Consider the following 23,383-nt stretch of genomic DNA (forward strand, 5'->3'; position numbering starts at 1 on the left):
TAGTCCAGTGATTCTTAAATTGTCTCTCCTTGATGTATTTTCTAGGTAATTTGTTTTTTAATATAAGATACATTAGATCTTTTTTCCCCCAATCTTTTGACTTTGTTTTAATATTCCTAATTGTCTTACTGTATCATTCTCTTCTATTTGGTTAATTATAATTTTCAGGGAATTTAGTTGGCTAAGGTTTTGTACTTCTTTTGTTGAGCTGCTACTTCTCTTTCCTGGTCAGTCTCCTGCAATGCTGGTTCTTTTCTAATTCATTTTTCTAGCCCTAAGGGCTTTCCTTTAAGGAGCTCAGGTACTAAAAGGGGACTCAAGAGAAAAAACAGGTCAACAGATAGTCTATACAGAGTAGATGGAAGGGACTCTGAGAAGGGAAGACACTAACAGTGAGAGGATTCACAGTGGGGACTGGGAAAGGCCATCAGCAAGCATTGACTGTCTACTGTGGCCAGCAGTGGCCTAGGTGCTGGGGATAAAAAGACCAAAATAAAAATCTCTTCTTTCAAGGATCTTCCATTTTATTAGGAAAAGAGAAATTGACTCCAGGTCCTGTCAGGATGGCCAAATCTAAGTAATTACTACTCTGATCAGTGTGCGGCCCAGGCAGCAGGGAGGAGAGCATGGGCCCAGTGTGATTACCCTATTCACGTACAGGCCTTGTGGAGAGGTTCTCCAGCCCCTGAGGTTGGAAGACATGTGCTGCCCAACTCACAGAAGGTTAGGTCCTGGTCCAGGAGGCTGGCAGCCCCACTGACATCAGCTCGTTCTCCCACCTTCTTGGTGAATCTGGGTTGATCACACCTGATCCACTCATGTGCCTCTCTGAGTCCTGGAAGTTTTTCTGTGGTAGCTGCACACAAGTTTCTAAGGCTTAGCAAGTCCTTGAGGCAGTAGGCTGTCTGTTTACCATGAAGGTTTGCCGAGAAGGGGGAGGAAGATGTCCAAACATATTTTTCTTTGGATTTTCCCTTGGAAGATGAGATGGAGGTGCAGAACCTCAGGCAGTGAAGCTCCTTAGAGCTCCTTGACACATGCATCTTCACCAACTAGGGACCATACCTCCTCACATCTTTCTCAGGGTTATAAATGGTACCTGGTTCCTGCAGCATGTCCCTTGCACAGGATCTGGACTCCAGATATGTTTGCTGCAGGGTCAAAAGCAGACCAGTGTCTGGGCATCTGTTCAGAGAAGGCACCTGTCAGATAAGAACGATTTCCTCATTGAAGTGTGACTCAAGCAGTGGCTGTGGACATCTTGGCTGCTCATAGGCTCAGAGTTTGGGGCACTGCTCATGACACGGGCCCCAATGTTCCTTCTGATGACCCTCTTTTTGTTCCTGCACATATCTTCTTCTTTAGGGAGGGAAGAAAAGTTCCCCTGCTTTGAGCAAATCAACCCATGAGTTCACAGAGATGGAGACCTGGTCATTGGTGGATTTTTCCCTCTATACTTGATGGCAGTGAAGAGTTTCACAGGAGCTGAGCATCCACACAAGGCTTGTAATCCACACCAGTAAGTGGATAGGCGCCTGGGCTTTCATTTTAGGAAAGAGATGAGGAAGCCTGATTATTCAGCCCCCAGCTCCTGGGGACTTTCCACTTCCTCTTATCTGTGACTCTTCTTGTAGCTTTCTCCTCCTTTAGTCTATCCTTAAAATCTATAGACAAGAAAAATCCTTTCACTCACTTAGGATGTAGGAGGAGCCACCATATTGTCATTTAAATCTTCCTTGTGGCCATTCTATTCCAAGGAGCAGGAAGATCCAGATCTTTATCTTATTATCTGGGACTAGGTCCATCTGTCTTCCCTGCTCTGCCACCTATGTTGAAGTCAGTGTGGAAGAGGATAAAGGAAGGTCCTTAGACCCTGGGAACCCAAGCAGGAGGCTAGCTAGCACTAAAAACAGCAGCTTTACTTTTCTGAGTGCTGGACTTCGAGTAAAGAAGATCTTAGTTCAAATCCAGCCTCAAGGCTTGATTCAGAGTGATAGTAATGATTATGATGATAATAATAGCCTTTGTATAGCACTTTAAGGTATTCTGTGTCCTTTATAATCCCTTAAACTTGCTGAGGCTGTTTCTTCCAGTGAAAAAAGGAATAATTATATTACCTATTTCCTAGGGGATTGTGACCATTAAATGACAATGTATATAAAGCTTTTTTGGTAACCCTGATGGGTCATGTAAATGTCACCTTAAAAAATACCATTTTTTTTTTCATTCTATCAGGAGAGATATTTTGTATGGGCACCAGTCACAGGGAATGTGCCATATCACTGGATGCAATCAAGCCCCAGGTGTCCTTTATTCTCCTGTTAGCATTTGTTGTTCTGCAGTGAACCTCCCCAGAAAAGTGGGCAGCTTTAGAATTTTGTGTGTGTGTGTGTGTGTGTGTGTGTGTGTGTGTGTGTGTGTGTGTGTGCGCGCGCGCGCGCGCTCTATCACTAATCTTTCTGTTAGGTTCCCCCAGGTCCTAGAACCACCCAAAGCATTCTTGTTTTGGGTTACCATACCCTTACTTAAAGTGGGCTCGTTCAAGCTTGTGTTTGAACTTGACCCAAATTTTATTGATATTGGTCTCAATCTATGTTCCTTTCTGGCACCTTTGGCCTCTGCCACTTTGCTTACCTTTGTGTGTGTGTTTGTGTGTCGGCACTCTTGTCTAAATCTTATAGGATGCTCTTCCTGGATGAAAAGCAGCCACACCTCCTTTCTGACTTGCTCTCTTCTACTGAATGACCTAATAAATCTCTTTCTAAAATTATTTCATATTCTGAGGTCTATTCTTGTGAGCATCACATTCAGTATCTCTCTTTATTCATTTGAATTTATTTAAATTTTAGAATTGAAGTTATTTATTCTTGGTGCATTTATTTAATTCCGTTTGACATTTCCTCAATTGTAAATAATATTTTATGATAAATTTAACATTAAATATCAGTACAACAATTAAAAATATTTCTTAATTACTTATATTTAAATAACCAAATCTCGGTGCCTCCTTAAAATGTCAAAACAAATTTTCAGTCACTTGTTCTAAGTTCCCATTAGGATTCATTCCTTATTCGTCCATTCATTCCCTGCCTCTTCTCTCCCCTCCCCCCCCTTATGGTTGTACATAGTATAATAAAGTTTGCTTTGTTCTTCTCATTCTACTTTTTTTTGGGGGGTTATTTTGTAATATTTTATGAGGCTATTTTGAGGTTTTTTTTGTACTTACTCATCTTTATTTTCTTAGGACGTTCAATTATCTGTAGTCTTTTGACTGGCGTGTGTGATTTTATTAGTAAAAGGATCTCTCAGTGAGGAAATTCCATGTATCAATGTAGATCAACAAAAGTTGTACAACTTTTAATCTTAGAAATTGCATTGGGACACTAAGAGGTGAGCTGATTTGCTCAGAGTCACACAGACAATGTGTTTCAAACAATATTTTCAGAGGCAGGATTGAGCTCAGACTGTCATGATTTGGAAGCCATCTCTCTAGCTACTGTGCCAGCAGCATCAAGCTCACAGCACAGGCCACATGCACTTCAAAGTACTTCCAGGCACCATACAAACTAGATTAAAATGTATTGGAGAAATATTTAATAAAATAAATAAAATATAACAAAACATAGATGATATTCATATGTGGCTAAATCAATATGCACCTTGCATATTGACCTTATATATGCTTTAGTGGCCCCCATTTGTAACTGAGTTTGATAGCACTCTATGATACCAGGCTGCTCTATTCCATTAAAATACTCCCAATTTATTTAACTATGTGCTAACATTTAAATGGATTCTAGGGTTCCCCCCCAATATGAATAACATTGCTATAAAAATCTCTGAACAGATCAGTCTTTTTTTTTTTTGGTAACATTCTCTGAGTATGTTCTAAACAATAGAATTTTGGTCAAGAATATAGCATTTTTGCTAATTTTGCTGTATCCTAATAGCTCTATTTTCCAAAATGATTCTGCTAGTTTGAAATTCTTCCAGCAGTGAGTGAATGTGCCTGTTATTCCACAACCTTGCCAGGATTGATCTTCCTTGTTTTTTATTTGTTTTATTCCAAATTGCTGGGAATAAAGTGGTATATCAGAGTATGATATGGGTTTCAAAGAGGGTAATACAATCTTAGGACACATTAAGAGAGTTATGGTATCCTGGAGTGGGAAAGTGATGGTCTGAATATATTGTGACATAGTCACATTGAATTTGAAATATGATGTTTAGGTTGGGATGCTACAATAGAATAAGGGTATGGATTAGCTGGAGAGTTTCCTGAGGAGGACAACTGGGATAGAAAAGGGTCTCAAGACCATTTTTATAAAAGTTCTGAAAGACTGTCACGTGTATGAGGGGTCTAATTTATTCTTTTTGGTTCCAAAGGGGAATAGGTAGAAGTAGTACAAAATGGAGGCCTGGGTAAGGAAAAACTTTCAAACAATTAGGCATGTGCAAGGTACCTCAGAAAATGAAGAGTTCCTACGAAATGGAGGCCTTCAAGCAAATTCTGGATGATCACTCATTAAGTATGTTGTAGAGGATATTTGTTTACATGTGAGTTGTACTAGATGGTCTCTGATGTCCCTTTTGGCCCTGAGATTCTCAGATTCTGGATATTGACATTCCAGATTTAAAAAACAAACTTGTATTATGTATTTTAGATTAACCTCTTAACTTTAATCTATTTTTAAAAGTAAATGTTTCCTATAAGCAACGTGTTGATATATAGCATTTCATAATCCATTCAGTAACTTTTTGTTTTAGCCAGGGAATTTAAACCATTCACATTTATCATGATAATAGTATTTTTTATGTTTCTTCTTTTTTTTGTTTTTGTGTGACCTACCTAGATTCAGTCTCTCTTAATATTTCTTGTTTAGACTACTGAAATTGATCAATGAAAAAATTGTATTTCCTTTAAAAAAGTTTTAATTCTTATAGTTTTTGAATCTTAACATACTTTTTAATAATAACAGATAGAGAATGTGTATCCTCCGTGGGGCAGGAGTAGGGTCATCTTAACTTCCTCCTTGACTTGGTACTTTATTCATTCTAAGCATCCTGAGTTCTAAGGTAATTCAAGGATGTGTCTAGGTGTTTCCTTACCAGTTACAATGACTACCTCTTTCTCATTAATTAACCAATCAGATCTGAGCCCCTAGCCCAGTTTATTAAATGTTATTAATCATATGGTTTTTTTTTTTTTATAGAGAATGTATTCTGCATGGGTTGGGAGGAGGGTCACCTTAACTTGCACCTTGACTTGGTACCGTATTCCTTCTAAGCATCCCGAGTTCTAAGGTAATTGAAGGGTCTTTGGGCTCGCTAGCTTTATCTCATTTTTTTCCTTTTTTGTTGTCGCTCCCCATCCATATTAAATATATTTGTATTATGTTTACATGAATATTTACCTTAATGTTTAGAGAAAGTAGAGGAATAAGAGACGCAGACAAGTAGTGTGGATTTTTAATAGAGTGCTAGACATGGAATTAGGAAGACTTAGATTCCAATCCCACCTCTGACACTAGCTGACACTTAGGGTCACTCTGAACAGCAGGGGACTCCTCCAGACTACAAGTTCTAGGAGTTTGTGAGCTATGCCTGACAATGATGAAATCCCAGGCCCTTCACCTTGACATCTCCTGCTCTCTCTCTGTTACTTCCTGTTCCCTACCCCTTGCCCAAAGTCTGTTCAGGTTACCTGTTCTTTGATCAATGGAAGACAAAGAAATTACTTATAAGGTGACCAAGTGGGCTGTTCTTCCTAGCTCAGTGACCAGTTCTCTTTGCTGCACTCCCCAGTGTCAGATGTGGGATGCATGTAGGGAACAAGAAAAAGCCTTTGGACATGGAAATCCTGTTAGCAAGGGGCCATGAACTGTAAGGGGACAGGATTCATAGTCAGCTCCAGGGAAGTGCCCCAGTCAAGTGGATCATGGGGAGCTCCAATGATGGCTCCAATTATATGTTTTTAGGCACAGACAATCTACAGGTTTCTGGAGCCTTCTGAAAGGAGCCCATCCCTGGGTTTGAGTTTTTAGAGGGATGGCTCATCCTTAGACTGAGATGAGCCCACAAAAGTTGTGGGTGACACAGGCTAGGTGCCAGTAGGTGCCAACGGCAGTGGCCGTGGTGCTGATGTGACAGCCTGGGAAGCCCTAGGGCATCCGGTATGGACCAGAAGGAGTTCCGGTGACAGAATTCTGTCTACATTGAGGAGTCAGTGAGAAGCATGTAGGCCAGAATGAACTGCTTCTTACTGGCTTTCTCCAAGAGACTATACTATAGAACCTGGGAAGGGTTGAGTTCATAGAATTCTGGGTTATGCTGCCTTATACAGGAAGCCTTGCTGTCTTTCTAGTGGCTCTCAAGGTCTAGAGGTGAGGAAAGGAAGTTGGTGTCTTTTCACATTGATGTCCTCTTGCCCATTAAATATCTTCAATGTGACTATTTCCAGCACCCATACACCTTCAGTCAATGGCTCCCTGGAACTCTGGGTCTCATTCCCACACAAAAGTATGCCTCTGCATTCCCCTTTGTCTAGGCTCAGTTAACAATGCATAGGATATTTCTCTGGCCCCTCCCTGGATCAGAGAAGGCAGGAAGAAGGATTGAGGGAGAGACAAAGTAGGATGGGCTTAGGCCAAGATTCCTCATTTTTAAAAGCTACAGTAAAGATTGGCCTGACTTGGTTTAGCCACTAGCCAAACCTATTATGAAGGGTTAGAAGTAAGAAGTGCCCTGTTCAAACCAGAGGTCCAACAAATATCTATTACATGCCTTCTACATGTCAGGCACTGTACTAAGTTTTGGAGATACAAAGAATGGCCAAAAATATGGTCCTTGTCCTAAAGAAGCTGCCATTCTAATGTGGGAGCCATTGTAACATAAATACAAGACATAAATGCTGTAGTGGGAGATAATCTCAGAGAGAAGTTATTAACCATGAGGGGACTGGCAAGGCCTCTTGTAGATGGAGGGATCTGAGCCTAGTCATGGAGGAAGGCAGAGAAGTAACGAGATAGAGCGGAGAAGGCAAAGCATTCCAGGGATTGAACCTTAGTAAGAATTCTGGAGAAATCCCCTCTCCATCACCCATACTCCAAAATTCAGGTTGGTTAACCCTTCAGGGTTGTAGGTCATGTGAAAAAGAAATGTTGTAATCTCCAGACTAGGCGGCCTGTCATCCGGGCTCTGCCTCTGGCATGGCGAGGTGGCTGTCCTTGAAGCCTATGAGCTCTCTAGGATTTGTTATTAGCTTCTGCTCTTCTCCCCACTCCCTGCAGGTGGCTGCACAAAAATTACCAGCAGGTCCTGGCCCTGATGTTTGCTGTGGAGGAGATCAACAGAAACCCCCGGCTGCTCCCTAATACTACCCTGGGATTTCCCATCTACAACACCTACCATAGTGATGCCAGGACCTTGGAGAGCTCCCTGAGGCGGCTCTCAGGACAGGGCCAGACCACCCCGAATTATAGTTGTGAGAGGCAGGACAAGTCCATGGCTGTTATTGGAGGAGCCACATCTGCTATTTCTGTCCAGATGGGGATCCTTTTAGAGCTCTACAGATTCCCACAGGTAGGGAACCTTACCAGAGGTGGGAAACCTGTGGTCTCAAGGCCACATGTGGCCTTTTGGGTCCTTGGGGGTGGCCTTTTGACTGAGTCTAAATTTTACAAACGAATCCTTTTATGAAGGGGATTTGTCCTGTGAGGTTTGGATTCAGTTGAAGAGCTGCACTTGAGGACCTAGAGGGCCACATGTGGCTTTGAGGCTGCAGGTTCCTCACCCCTGGCCTTGACCTACTACCTTTTGCTCCTTTCTTTGAGGTGAAGTGACTTATCTAAGGTCATACAAGATAGAAGGGAGAAAGGATAGTATTTATTAAGTGCCTACTATGTGCCACACACTGTGTGGAGGGCTTTACAAATATGACAGCATTTGACCCTTAGAACCACCCTCGGAGGTAGTATTAATCTCCCTTTTGCAATTGAAGAAATTGTAGCAGAGAGAAGTTAAGTAACTTGCCCAGGGTCACACAGCTAGTAAGGCTAGACTGAGGCTAGATTTGAACTAAGGTCTTCTTGACCCCAGGCCCAGCACTCTCTATACCAGGGGTTGGGAATCCGCAGGCCTTGTGGCCATGTGTGGCCTTCTAGTCCCTCAGGTGCGGCCCTTTGACTGAATCCAAATTTCATAGAACGAACTCCTTTAATAAAAGGATTTGTTCTGTAAAATTGGACTCAGAAGGCTTCACCAAAGAATCTAGAGGGCCACACATGGCCTCGAGCTTGCAGGTTCCCTACCCCTGCTCTGGACTATGCCACCCGGATGCCACACAGCTATTAAGTATTCAGGTAGGATTTGAACTGAGACTTTTCTTACTCTGAGTCCAACACTCTGAAATAGCTAGAATGAAATTCATACCTCAATATGTCATGGGTATGACTGGCAGTGCCCCACTTCCCTCCCATCCCAGATCAGAATGTCACTGGAATTCAGCAGTTATTATGGCCAAGAAAATTCCTCACCTGGTGGCCAGCTTTTTGGTCCAATTTGTTGCCATTCTGTCAGGCTTCTTGCCAGGCCTTGTCTTTCCCCTCGAACATTGCTGGCCTGTTCTTGACAACCCTAGGGTCTCTTTTACATCATAACACCGTGAGACTGGGGGAAATATGAGTTTATAAAACAGATTAAAATTATTTACTTGTTAGACCTGCAAGAGTTTTCACAAACAATGTAACCCGATGGTCTAATTTGAAAGACAGCAAAAGCTGGGGTCCAGAGAATTTAAATGTCTTGTGTGAACATTTACTTTTAGTGTTAGAGCTTGGGTTGCAGGGAATGTTTGCACCAACTATTCTTATTATATAACCTTATGAAATAACTATTTCTAAAAGATTATTATATCTGGCTGGCTAATTGATATCAACTAATAATCTGTACTGGGGAGATTCGTGCTAGGAATTAATGAGCAATAGTGTTAGAAAGACATACCCAACTCCTAGAAGCCTGAGGCCAGAATTATCCACTTGTCCTCTGGCACCCTGGCCTGCCAGCATGAATAGGAATTGGGAGAGTGAGCTTAGGACCTGGGCAATGGATTGGTTGCATGACTTTGGGTAAATCACTTAAACTGTCGGTGCTCTCGGTAATTCTAAACCTAGGTGTTGCAGAGAAGGTGCTGACCTGCATTAGTAGAAAGAGTTTCTTTACCCCAAAGATTAAACTGGTCTGATCCTTCTGCCTACAAATTGTATTATTTCAAAATCAGTCATCAGCGCTGCAAACGTAAGTGAAATAATTATTTTGATTATTATTAAAAATAAGAGCTAGCAGTTAAACAGTACTTTAAGTTTCACAAAGCAATTTAGAAATATTATCTTATTTGAGCCATACAACAACCTTGGAAATTAAATGCTATTACTATGCCCATTTTTCAGTTGAGGCAGACAGTGGTTAAATGACTTGCCCAGGGACAAACAGCTAGTAAGTGCCTATCACTGGATTTGAATTTAAATCTTCCTGACTCTAGGCCTAGGGTTCTGTCTGATACCTACCTGCTTCATATACATAAGCCTATATCTGTTCACCAGGCACTTTGATCTTAGCAACACCACTGTTGAGGCATACCACTTCGCTTGAAGAAAGCATCACCTCTTAACAACCACCATCTCCAACATATTGTAATAATGTGTCAGTTTTACCCAAGAAATTTCCTTGGGGCCACAAACAAGGACAGTGTGTCAGGAGAAATCCTGAGCTATTAGGAAAAGAGGTCATGGAGGGTTTAGGGAAGAGAAGATTCAAAACCAGTAGCATCAGTGTATTCTGTCATCTAGCCATTGTATTTCAGCTGATTTAATCTTGAGGTGATCAGAATTCTGCCCACTACCTTCATCTAGAGCAGCCCACTTTATTTTTTTCACTAATGACGCTAGGTAGTTTGGGTATTATATTGAGATTTGTTGCTATGCCCCAGTATCACTTTCATATAGCCCAATGAGACCCATCTTTCTTTCCCATCCAGATAAGCTATGGCCCATTTGATCTTGCCCTGAGTGACAAGGCCCAGTTTCCTTCCCTCTACCAGATGGCCCATCAGGACTTCTCCTTGCAACTGGGCATTGTCCAGCTGCTGTTACATTTTGACTGGAATTGGGTGGGACTGGTTGTCCCAGATGACATGAGAGGTGAGAAGTTTCTCTGGGACATGGAAGGAGAGATGAGAAGGAGCGAAGCCTGTGTGGCCTTCACGGAGAAGATCCCTGTCAGTGAGAGGCGCCATGCTGAACCCCAGATGTCTTTCATGCCCAGAATTGTGGCATCACCAGTCAAGCTGATCATCATCCATGGTGATACAGACCCACTGATGATCCTGAGATATTCACAGCCACCATTGTTTGTAATTTGGAAGGTTTGGATTATCACGTCACACTGGGATGTTACCATGAGACTCTACAATCACAATGGTGTTGCTTTTCATGGAGCTCTCATATTTTCACATCAGACAAATGAGATTCCTGGTTTCAAAGCACTTCTCGGAACAGTCAGCCCAGCCACATACCCAGGAGACATTTTCCTTAAGGGTTTCTGGGTCTCAGCATTTGAGTGCCCAGATGAGCCGACCAAACTGGAGCAGGAAGACTGTTCACTGAACGCTTCATTGGAGACGCTGCCCTTGCACTATTTTGACACGACCACGTCCAGCCTCAGTTACTTCCTCTATAATGCTGTGTATGCCATAGCCTGGGCCCTTCGTGAAATGTTCCAAGCTAGATCAGAAATGGGATCTGTGGGAGATGAAGGGTACCTGGTGCCACAACCCTGGCAGGTAATGTTCCCTCCTCCTGTTGTTCCTGGCATCCCCAGGCTCACAAGTGAGCATTCCTGGGTTTGCTACATCTTTGTCCCTGGCGTTTCCCTTACCTTTCCTTGGCAACCCTCGGACTCACAGATGGACATTCCTTGTTTTACCTAATTTTCTTAGTTTGGCTTCCTTTAGAAACCCTAAGAGTCTGCTCTCTAATGGCTAAGGACTTCCCCAAAAGAGCAAAACATTATATTTGACCTTTCCTTTCTGAAGGGCTGAAAAAAAGGTTTTCTGAACCCTGGTGTGTAGGAGGGTGCTCCGAACCCAAGGAAGAATAAATGTCAAGCTGATGGTTAAAGGACAGCGACCAGATTGTTAGACGGAGGAACATAATGAAACCTAACTGTCCTCCTTACAAAGTATGAGCTCCATTCTCTCAGGTGAATTATCTTTCTTCTCATTCTATGAGATGGAGGACGGGAGCCTTATACACAAACCCTTCTCAATGCCGACCAATGATTGAAATAAAATACAGACTGATGCAAAATCATCCATCTTTGTGAGAAGTAACAGTAGGGAGGCAGAGCCAAGATGGTGGAATAAAGGCAAGGACTCACCTGAGCTCTCCCCAAACCCCTCCAAATACCTTCAAAAAAATGATTCTAAACAAATTCTAGAGCAGCAGAACCCACAAAAAGATGGAGGGAAACACATTTCCAGCCCAAGACAACTTGGAAAGTTGGCAGGAAATGGTCTGTTGCATCAGGCTGAGAGAGGAGTTCAGTTCAGCACAGGCCACACCAGCACAGCCCTGGCCCCAGCAAAGCAGGAGCAGGACTCAGGACAACTGAATCACTCACTGCAGAGGTGGTTTCCAGACCTCTCAGCTTACAGATGCCAAAACAACCTAGAAGGTCAGCAGGAAAGGTCCATTGCATCTGGGTGAGAGTGGAGCTCAGTCCAGCACAGGCCTCACCAGCACAGCCCTGGCCCCAGCAAAGCAGGAGCAGACCTTAGGAGTAACTGAGTCAACAGTGGCAGGGGCAGTGGCTGCTTTTGGGGCTCTCAGCTCACAGACAGTAAAGGAGAGGAACAACTGGTCAGAAGGAGATTGTGGAGAGGGAGGTTTGCTAGCACTAAGGCAGGACTCTGTTGCTTTGTCCATAGTCAGATCTGGGTCCTGGGTAGCAGTCCCAGGGTGAGGAGGAGCACTAGCATAGCACAGCTTGCAGCCGTAGCAGAGGAGGAACACGCCTCACAGCTCTAGGGCAGAAAAGAGTGCTTGTGGTCACTCACAGGCCAGAGCACAGGCCAGGAGAGGAGTAAACACCTGTCCTTAGATCATACCACCTTAGAAGGACTGAAAACTGACAGGTCCCTAGAAGTATCTCTGAAAACAGCTGCACAAACCCCCTGAAACTTGAGATAGTGCACCCTGAACCCTGAAAGCAGAGCCCTACTTTAATAAAGACTTAAAAGTCAACTAATAATCTGAGGAAAAGAGCAAACAATGGAAAAAACTCTGCCTATTGAAAGTTACTATGGTGACAAGGAAGATCAAAACCCACTATCAGAAGAAGACAACAAAGTCAAGGTCCTGCATCCAAAGTCTCCAAGAAAAATATGATTGGTCTCAGGCCATGCAAGAGCTCAAAAAAATTGAAAAGCAAGTAAGAGAGGTAGAGGAAAAATTGGGAAGAGAAATAAGAGTGATGCAAGAATATAATGAAAAATGAGTCAGCAGCTTGCTAAAGGAGATATAAAAAACATACTGAAGAAAATAACACCTTAAAAAACAGACTAGGCCAAATAAAGAGGTCCAAAAAGCCAAGGAGGAGAAGAATGCCTTAAAATTCAGAACTGGACAAATAGAAAAGGAAGTACAAAACGTTACTGAAGAAAGTAATTCCTTGAAAATTAGAATGGTGCAAATGGAAGCTAATGACTTTATGGGAAATCAAGATATGGCAAAACAAAGACAAAAGAATGAAAAAATAAAATACAATGTGAAATATCTCATTGGAAAAACAGCTGACCTAAAAAATAGATCCAGGAGAGAGAATTTAAAAATTGGACTACCTGAAAGCCACCATCAATAAAAGAGCCATTCGTTCTTCCTTCCTTCTTTCCTTTCTTCCTTCCCCTCCCCCTTTCCTTCTCGCCTTCTTTCCCCTTCTTCTCTCCCTCCCTCTTTCTCTCCCTGATTCCTTTCCTTTCCCCCTCCCTCTCTCCTTCCTTCCTTCTTTCTTTCCTTCCCTCCTATTCTTGATCTTGATCTCAAAGGCTGTATTAGTATTAAACAAGCTCTAGCTAATTGTACCAAGCACAAGGTCTTCACATGTAGAAGCAGTAGAAGTGACCAACTATGTATCTGCCATCCAGTCTAGCTAAGTATTCAGAGTCTCATTAGCAGGAGGCACATGTGCATATGATGCTGTTTGGGGCCATGGCAGCTTCTAGTGTGCTCAGCCAGGTGGTGGTTATCATCTCTGTCAGTGCAAAGAATGCCAATACTAATAAATAGAATAAATGCAACTCAAAAAGGCTAGGTCCCTGTTCTAGGGGGTAAAAGGCCTCCTTATACCACTAGATGGGTACCTTTTTCACGAATGCCAACCCTTGCATAAGCATCTATAGACAGAATAGCTGGTTCTCCATATCCCATCAACAGCAGAAGTCTAATGAGCTCAGAGGCAAACACTGTTTATAGGAGTGAGAGCCAGGACTGCCTGATAGTAATTGATGTAGGGGTGAGCACTGGGAAATAGAGATGATCAGAGACTTAGAATGAGAAACGTTCAGCTAGGTTCACCTTTACCCATTCACCTGGGCCCCACTTGTATTGCCAAATGAATGTGTGATTGAATGATTCCTATTGGGATGGGATTTAATTTAATTAAATTGAAACTTTAAAATAATACTAGCAGTAGCAGTAGCAGCTAACATTTACATACCCTTCTAAGATTTGCAAAGTATTTTACATAGGTTATGTCCCAGAACTCCTTTTCGAGCATTTAGTGTGTTCAAGGCAGCATGAAAGGGATCGTAGCAAGTCCATTTTCCACCAGTCTTTGAGTTTCCTTCTTATATGAATCCTAGCAGAGAGTAGGACATTTTTTTTTAACAATTCTGTAACAATAATACAATCTTCAGGCCTTCAAATTTCCACATCTCCAGTGCTTCATTGTCTAAAGAATGTGCTTAGAAAATGTGTGAGTGAAGGAATGATTGAGGGAATGCATGTATGAATATACCACTAGGTTTCCCGTCTGGCCCACTGAACTTCGTCCTGTTTCTCCCTATCTGTGGACATGAAATAGTGACTCAGTTCTTTCCCCATCTAGCTTCGCTCATCTTTGAAGAATATTCACTTTAACAACACTGCTGGGAACCAGGTGGTTTTGGATGAGGAAAAGAATCCTGTGGCTAAATATGATATCATGAACCTTGGGATGCTGGCTACTTATGATGAAGTTCTGGTGAAAGGGGGGCAGTTTGACCCCCAGGCTCCACTTGGTCAAGATTTCACCATTTGTGAGAAGGAGATACATTATAAACAGGGTTGATTTGAAGGTCAGTACAAAAACAAAATGCCATTTTATGTTTCCAACTACTTTAAGCCCATTTAGGTCATCATTCATTCATTCACCTCACCCTACCCAACCCCAGCTGTTTATTTCTTTGCCTTCATAGCAAACACTGGGAAGACAAATGAACAATTCAAATAATAACAAACCAAGTAGATTTGTTAATATCAGGGATAGTTAGCAAATAGCATTAGTATAAAGAGCACAAGAGCAACAGTAATTGAGGCAGTCCTGGGAGAGGATAGAGAGCTGCCATAGGTAGCAGAAAGACGGATTCAATTTCTGCCTCTGAAATAGACTGGCACTGTGACTAGAGGTAAGTCACTTCAGTTCTCAGTGCTCCAGACAACCCTAAGTCTGTTGGGCTGCTTCCAGTCTGCATAGGCAGAGGGAATTTCTTCATTAGGATTTCCTATAATAATGAAATCACAGATTTGGTCCACTCATTTCCCCCCTCCTCAACTTGTACGATATTGGTGCTGTGCAAGGCCAATGACCCCAAGCCAGGTGTAGATATTTTGGAGTCATTCTCTTTTTCTGGGGTTGTATGTTGAGTTTTCCTGGTACCATAATAGTTTTTTTAGCGGTGAGATTATTTTATTTTCTTGCTTACTCTTCTAGCCTACCTTCTGAATTTGGACTTGATTTCAGGGCTTGGCTCCTCACAATTCTGGGGAGGAAGTCTTGTCTGGTGCTATTGCTGCTTTCTTGGGGTAGAGTGTTGTGTTATGCGAGGATCACAGGGAGAACTCAGCTTGGGGACCAGTGGGCTTTCAAAGCTCCCAAAGTAACTTTATCCAAGGCTGATTGCTGCTCCTATGGTCTGAGGTGTGGAAGTCCCCTATCTGAGTTTGACTGAAGTTTAACATAGCCACAATCAGCCAGCTAGGAAACTGTTGATTCTGAGTTCTACAGGCTCCCCTTTGGCCTAGGGTTGTTGCCCTGGTTATTCTTCTACAGGCTACAGACTGGGCTAGAAACTGAGACTATGACCATGATTTGTTCCTGGGGTTGCATTGCTGCCAAAATTATTTCCCTGAAATTGTGACCAATGGAATCTCCTTACCCTGGAATGCCAACCCTGGGATGTATGCTTCCTTCTGTACGCCACCCTGGAGCTGTGACTTAGAACTCAGTAGTTGGTGACAAAGGTGACAGTTGGCACCTATTCCTACACAGGGCTCCCTTAGGGGTTTGGGGTGCCTTGGTATAGGCCTGGGAATTCCTCTTGCCCTGGTACCCAGAATTTCCCTACACAATGCTCCACATTGTATACTCCTGACTAGATCTCATTCCCAATGTCTGCTGGCTTACTGTTCATTGCCTTATGCCAATGTCAGCTAGAAAAAAAAAATGATTCACTGTGATTTTTTCTTGAATTGCACCTTCAAGATTCAGTCTGGAAAAGGGGAATAAATAGAGGTCAGTTGTATTGTTTCTTGCTACTTCTCCACCTTCTATATTTTTTCTTATAGTACTGTAATATTCCATTATGTTAATGTGCCAAAAATCACTTAGCTATTTCCCATTCAATAGGAATCTATCTATCTACTTTGTTTTTAATTATTTGATACCACAAAAAACCGTTTCTAGAAATCTTTTGGTGTATATTAAGACTTCTTATCAATGGCCTCCTTGGGGTATTAGCCTAGTAATAGGATCTCTAGGTCAGAGAGTATGGAGATTTTAGTCACTTTATTCATATAATTCTAAATTGTTTTCCAAAATGATTTATTCCCAGCTCTACCAACAATGCATTAGTGTGCCTATTCTCCCACAACCTCTCCAACATTGACTATTCCCATCTTTTATCACCCTTGCCAATTTATAGGGGGTGAGATGAACCTCAGGGTTGTTTTGATTTGTATTTTTTTCATTATTAATGATTTGGGGCATTTTTTCATGTTAGCATGAAAATAGTCTGCAATTCTTTTAAAGAACTGATTGTTCTTATCCTTTGACCACTCATCTACTGGGAAAAGAGGGGTTTTTTTGTATGTATATGTATGTGTGTGTGTGTGTATGTGTGTGTGCATTAATAAATTCTTCGTGCATGTGTATATGTATTTATTTTATATGTGTGTTTATTTTGTTATGTATGTCACATATACATTATACACACACACACAACACACACACACATATTCTCTCTTTGGTAGACATACGATGCTCAAATTTCTAAGTACAAGGAGCACAGGATTCTGTCCTAGATACAAGTCATGATTAGGCTAATATTTGTGGCTTCTTGTCAGTTTTTATGGCTCTAGCCAAGGGCATTTAGAAGTTACATCTAAGTTCTGATTGGTAATTTATTATCTAATCTTATGACGAAAGGAAACCATACAAGTTAACATCATTAGCAATTGTTTATCAGTTGTTGATAACATTTGCAACACATGTGTTATTAAGACGTACTTAACAGTTTTGGGAGACACACATCCAAACCGATAAGCATTTATTAAGCAACTCTTATGTGCCGAGCACTGTGCTAAGAGCTGGGGATACAATTAATCAAAAGAAAGACAGTCATTAGTAGTTGTTTACCAGATTGGGAAGGGATATACACATATCATTGCCAAACTATGCCCATCAGCTGCTTATTTAACTACAGAAAAGCAGCTTACATAACAACCAACTGGTCACAAAACAGAGGTTTAAAATAAGCAAGAGCTGTTCATGCTAAGTTAACTTGCTTATTCCCACTAAATCCCTTCAACTCTACTTCGTTTCAATATTTTAGTTCTTCAATGTTTCCATTTTATTATTTTAATGGGTCCTGTAAAATATTCCTTTGATAATTTGATTGGTATAGCATTATGAATGTAAATTAACTTTGGTTGTCATTTTCATTATTGTGGCATGGCCCATATTCCTCTACTTACTTAAGTTATTTCTCATTTATTTCTAGTATGCTTGATGATTCCCTAGGATTTCCTAAGTAAACCATCATGTCATTAGCAAACAGGGATACCTGCCCTTATTCCTTTAATTTCTTTCTCATCATATTGCTATTCCTACTATTGTTAGAACTATATCAAACAATAGTGGGGAGAGTGGGCATCCTTGCTTTACTCACATATTTTTGACAAAGGTTCTAGAGTATCCCATTGCCTATGACGTTTTTTTTTGTTTCAGATATACATTTTTATATTAATACAAAATTATTTCTGCCTATACTTTGTAGGAGTTTTTACCATAGACAAAAATCTTGTATTCATTCTACTTTGAGATGCAACATATACAAAAATGAACAAACCCAAAGCGACTTGATGAGGGCAAAAGAACCAATTTCTATTTGATTTCTCCATTTGCCCTTGTCTCCTTGTGTACTTTTCAAAAGGAATTTCTTGTTGTTGTTGTTGTTGTTGTTTTTCTCTTACCCAGCCTCTTCTCTCCAAGGAAATGGCCATGATTCCAGCTCAGGCTTTTCTCATCTCTTAACCCAGTCTTAGTAATATGCTGTAACTGATCTTCTTGTTCTCCCTCTTGCAAGTTCAGCCTCTCCAAAGCTGCTAAAACAACCTTCCTGAGTCACACTTTTGACCACGTCATTTCTTTGTTGACAGTTGATATATTATATTTAGGATAAAATGTAAACTCTTAAGCTTAGTGTTAACATTCTTTTACAATTCAGATCCAAACTGATCATCAACCCTTATCCTACATTAGTTTCCTTCTTGGGATCTTTTTTTTTCATCCAAATTTGACTATTGGCAAATTCTTCAAATTTCGCATTCTATGCCTTGCCTCTATAACTTTACAGAGATTGTGCCTCATTCCTGGAACACAAAATGCCTCCCATTTCTGTCTACTGACATCTGTAGTTTCCTTCAAGGTTCATGTAATCTTCCTTTTATTAAACCTCCTCCAGCTGATTCTCTCATCAAATTATCTTTAGTGTACTCATTGTATGCATGTTGCATCTCACCAGGAAAAAGAGCACAAGATCTCTGAAGACAGGGACTGTTGTCTTTTTATTATTATTATTTCCCCACTGTCTGGTACAGAGTCTTGGACAGAGTGGATTCTTAATCATTGTTAAATTGGTTACTAAATTGCAGACATGGACAATTGTGTGAAGTGCCCAGAAGATCAATATCCAAACCTCCCAAAGGTAGTAACCTTCCTCCATGTCCAAGAACCTTTGGGATGGACTCTGACCTGCATGGCTCTCTGCTTCTCTCTCCTCACAGTCCTCACCCTTATTATCTTTGTGAAGCATCAAGATACTCCCATCATCAAAGCCAATAACCAGGTTCTCAGCTACACACTTCTCATCTCTCTCATCTTTTGCTTCCTCTGTTCTTTGCTTTTCATTGGTCGTCCTACTACAGCAACCTGCCTTCTTCAGCAAACAATATTTGGAGTCGTGTTCACAGTGGCAGTTTCTTCTATTTTGGCCAAAACCATTATGGTGTTTCTGGCTTTTAAGGCCACAAGACCAGGCAGCAGGATGAGAATGTGGGTGCAGCCTAAAGTGTCCAAGTCATTCTCTGTGGGCTCTGGTTGGGGACCTCACCTCCCTTCTTAGGTACAGACATTCACTCTGAATCTGACCACATCATCATTGAGTGTAAGGAGGGCTCTGTCATTGCCTTCTACTGTGTCCTGGGCTACATTGGGATCCTAGCCCTGGGCAGCTTCATGGTGGCTTTCCTGGTCAGGAACCTTCCCGACACCTTTAATGAAGCCAAGTTCATCACCTTTAGCCTGCTGGTCTTCTGCAGTGTGTGGGTTTCTTTCCTCCCCACATACCAGAGTTCCAAGGGGAAGGCCATGGTGGCCATGAAGATCTTCGCCATCTTGGCCTCTAGTGCTGGGTTACTGGGCTGCATCTTTATTCCCAAGTGCTATGTGATCCTGCTAAGGCCAGAAAGGAACACACTAGAAAGGTTAAGGAATAAAGCAGGTTCTAGAGCCAGGAACTTTGCCCCAGAGGCTCTTCCAGGGGCATGAGAAATACTGGATAAAACATCTACATTAGCCATAAATAGCTATAATTTAATATCTTGGTGATACTGCCCCTTCCCTGGCTGCACTAGTTAAGTCCTCCTCCTCACTTTTCCCACTGCTCTTAATGGAATATTAACCTTCAGATTCAGCCCTTAGATTTCAAAGTGCAATAAGCAAGGATCTTGTTCTCTTCTTTCTATAGGATCGGGCCATCCTTGGGGTCTTCCAGGGGTTATTGCTTACTATCTAAACCCACCTTGCTTCATTTATTCATCACCTCTTGTCTGAGTTCGTGACTGATAGAGACTTCCTCCCTCCTGCCTCTGCCCCCATTTTAAGGACTCAATTCCATACACAAGTAGTTTTTCTATTCTTTTTCCCTGTATACAGTGGTAGCCAGAGTCTAGAAACATGACCTTGAGTCTTACAGACAATGTAAACTACCTTGAGTAAATATAAATAGCAAAAGAAGCCCCAACTAACCCACGGGAAAGTTTGCATGTGACCCTGGGCCATCCCGGGCAATATGCCTTCTTTGTTCTGTTTCTATGTAATATCTGGCCTGGCCCAGGGCTGGTGCAGAGATCTACAATGTTACTTTGTCCTGCTACCACCCAGGACAACTGGCCTCTTGTGAGTATACTCCCCTAATCAATCCTAATAAAACAGATTAATAACCAAGTCAGTATAAGCCACTTTTCCTTTGGTATCTCAGTATTCTCTTGGAGGATATGCCACCTTACAATTGGCATATTTGGGCAGAACAGATCTACCCCCTTAAATCTGGCATAGTTGGCAGGATACCAAATAAATGGGCTTGCAGAGTTTCTTCCACAGGCAGAATCCCAGCCATCCTCATCCCCGAGGGATAGTTGGCATGTCTGCCAGAGGGGAAGCTCAGCTTGGCCACCCACTTCCAAATGGATGTGGGAGGGATGGTCTGAGCAGCAAGAATACAGGAATGTCCAGAAAATGCACATTGGCTTGTGCTGTGATAGGCTTCCATGGGAGGGTGGGGCAGGAGAGAAGAATCCCGTATGATGCCTGCCATTTGTCTTGCTTAATGGAAGATTTACAGCCTATGTAAAGATAACTTTCAGCACTGTTAAGAAAGACCTTGAAATGGCAATTGCTCTAATTATGAAAGGATAAAAGAACAGAGTCTCTCTCTCCCCCTCCCTCCCTCCCTCCCTCCTCCCTCCCTCTCTCTCTCTCTCTCTCTCTCTCTCTCTCTCTCTCTCTCTCTCTCTCTCTCTCTCTCTCCTCCCCCCCTTCTGACTGTGTGCATCACACAGACAGGAGAGAGGCAGAGAAGGAAAAACTCAGTGAATGAAGATTATTTGGGCTATGATTAATAAAAGAAGTGTCAGATAAGAATATGCAAGAAACAAGACAGGTGCAATTTTAAGAGGGTAATAATTTTTTAAGCTGTATGTATCTATATGTGTGTGTGATAGTATAGCCTCTGGAGACATCTAGTAAGGCAAGGAGAAGTAATTTTTAATATTGAGGCCACTGTCTCATAGTTTCTAGTCTGTTTGTTTGTTTTTTGGTCCCTGTTTGTGTGGCTCTCAGAGTCCATAATTGTGTGCACAGAGTTTAGAAGGAAAAAAACTTTGCTGGCAAATCTGTCTGTCTTGTTAACTAATGTGAACCCCTGTAAGTTTTCAGAAAGATTCTTTCTCTTCCTTTATATTCCTAAATAGTGGCCAGGTTCTGGAATGTAGGACAGATGAGGAAAAAAAAAACAGAAGAGAAACCTTTTCCCCTCAGACCCACATAATGGTTTGAATGTTTTTCCTAAATATTGAAAATAAGTGCTAGCCAGTCATTTGGTTTATATTCTTTTTTTTTTTCGCCTTTTTTTTTTTTGGTGAGGCAATTGGGGTTAAGTGACTTGCCCAGGGTCACACAGCTAGTAAGTGTCATGTGTCTGAGACTGGATTTGAACTCACGTCCTCCTGACTCCAAGGCCAGAGCTCTATCCACTGCGTCACCTAGCTGCCCCTGTTAATATTCTTTAGAATTTGTTTTAAGGAAATTAAGAGCATTTCCCTCCCACCCTCAACCCCCAGAATGACAGATTTGTTAAGAGATGAAGGTCATGTTACTGATTACAGAGAGAGAGGTTTGGAGGCAGTGCCAGTGAAGTTTCAGAGGGGAAAAAAAACCCAACTAGACCTGGCACTTTAAAACTGCCTGCTTATATTAACTCCTTCCTGGAGAGAGAGAGAGAGAGAGAGAGAGAGAGAGAGAGAGAGAGAGAGAGAGAGAGAGAGAGAGAGAGAGAGAGAGAGAGAGAGACAGAGAGAGAGAGAGAGAGAGAGAGAGAGAAGTTTGTGTTAACTGGGAAACAACCAAAAAGTAATTGAGTTTGATTGGAACATCTAGTTAGATATTAAGGCAGTCTTACAAACTAAAGTTAAATACTACTTAATTTAAAAATAACTTTTTTAATTGATTTGTGTTGAAATTAGAAACTTCACTATAAATTATGTGAGATTCCTACTCATTTTCATAATACATTATGTTCAGTTTGAATTTTGAGAACTGTCTTGCTTTCTCCCTATAAAAAGTGAAATTTATTTAAGGGAACAGAAGGGGCAAACCCGAGCCCCCTGAGAATGCCCAGATAGATGAGCTGTTTTACATTGGGAAGAATCCTACCAGTTACGTCCATTAATGAGTAATAAGATTCTGTAAGGACTAGAAAAATTATGAGGAAAAAAGAATAAATTATTAATTACTGTGTGAGGAAAAGGCACAAAGAAAACACCTTTTAGAATCCCCTTTATATGTAGCTTGCAAGGCTTCTTGAAACCATTTGTTTGGGCAAGGTCATCAGCCCTGGGAAGATAAGCCACTTAGGGGTTATGGAATTTCTACACAATGAAATTAGACTACTGAGAATTTACCAGTTTGTTTATAGAAGTGATTTCTAATTATTGATCTTTATACCAGGATGACTTTAAATTTGGAGAAGAAAAACAAGTGAAGGATGTTTAGTGAAATCTCTTATGTGTGTGGGAGTCCTGGTAAACTTTATTGCTTACTGCAACACCATGAGTGAAAATAACTGAATTCGACCCTAAGTTGTGATGGGTGAAACTTGTCATTTTAGGTAAAAGCTCTTGGGACTGTAATCGATCTTGGTTTTAAGTTTCAAATTCAGGTATAGTTGTCTGATGGGATCATTAAGTCAGTAATCCACCATTCAAGAGAAATGCCATAAGATACTCAGAGAGAGCATGATCCTGAATTGTTACAGGTGGGGAGGTCTGTATCTTGGAACAGGCTGAGAGGATGACCTTGAGAGGGCAAAGTTAGAACTCCCCTGACTCAGTTTTCCCATTGTGTTACTTCCTTTTGAACAGGAATGTTTCCCACCTGATTATACTTGAGTCTGGCTATAAGGTGGAATTTTTACTACATAATTGGTTTTCAACAGTGACTCTTACCTGGAATCAAACAGAGCTAAAGACGTCTTATCCTAGCATGCATGTGTTGAGTCATTCTGGGCCTTTAAGCTTAGGCCTGAAGTACTAGTTTTGATGTTATGATCATTTTCCACTTTTTCCTTTTATAGCAAGTTTCTATATTCTGAGCAGGTGGTCATTAAAAGATATGAGTACAATGCAAATATGTAGGATCTTATTGTTTTCAATATGAATGTGTAGTCATTCCATATTCCAAACTACTAAACAAATTAGTATTTGGGTTTTGTCATCTACCTGCTAATAGTTATATGGTCATATATAAGATTAAATCCCTGAAACATCTCATTTTTTTTTCAGAATGCTATGGGAGTAATTGACAAAGGTTAAAAAGTTTGTGAGACAAAGATACGAATCTATTAATTTACAAGGTTAAAGTCAGAGACATCTTCTGTTTCATTTTAAGGAATAGAATTTCATTGCAATCAGTCACCTTAGTGGAGAATAATATTTGAGTAACATCTATTTCTTTTGAATATGGTTATCAACTCAACATGTTCTACTACAGGCAACTTATCTGATATACACTGTTT

The 23,383-nt window shown here is 41.3% G+C and overlaps 1 protein-coding gene across 1 annotated transcript; it reads left to right on the top strand.

Moving 5' to 3' along the window:
• The first annotated feature begins 1,313 nt into the window (after positions 1–1,313).
• On the top strand, positions 1,314–20,185 carry LOC110219873 (vomeronasal type-2 receptor 26-like). The gene is given in 6 exon segments (XM_021003599.2): positions 1,314–1,519; positions 7,290–7,581; positions 10,034–10,837; positions 14,161–14,377; positions 18,465–18,881; positions 18,884–20,185. Coding segments are annotated over 6 exon segments (2,412 nt in total). The 3' UTR covers positions 19,360–20,185.
• Positions 20,186–23,383: the final 3,198 nt, after the last annotated feature.

This window comes from Phascolarctos cinereus, unplaced genomic scaffold (assembly GCF_003287225.1).
Source record: "Phascolarctos cinereus isolate Bilbo 61053 unplaced genomic scaffold, phaCin_HiC Scaffold_726;HRSCAF=1367, whole genome shotgun sequence".
NCBI lineage: Eukaryota > Metazoa > Chordata > Mammalia > Diprotodontia > Phascolarctidae > Phascolarctos > Phascolarctos cinereus.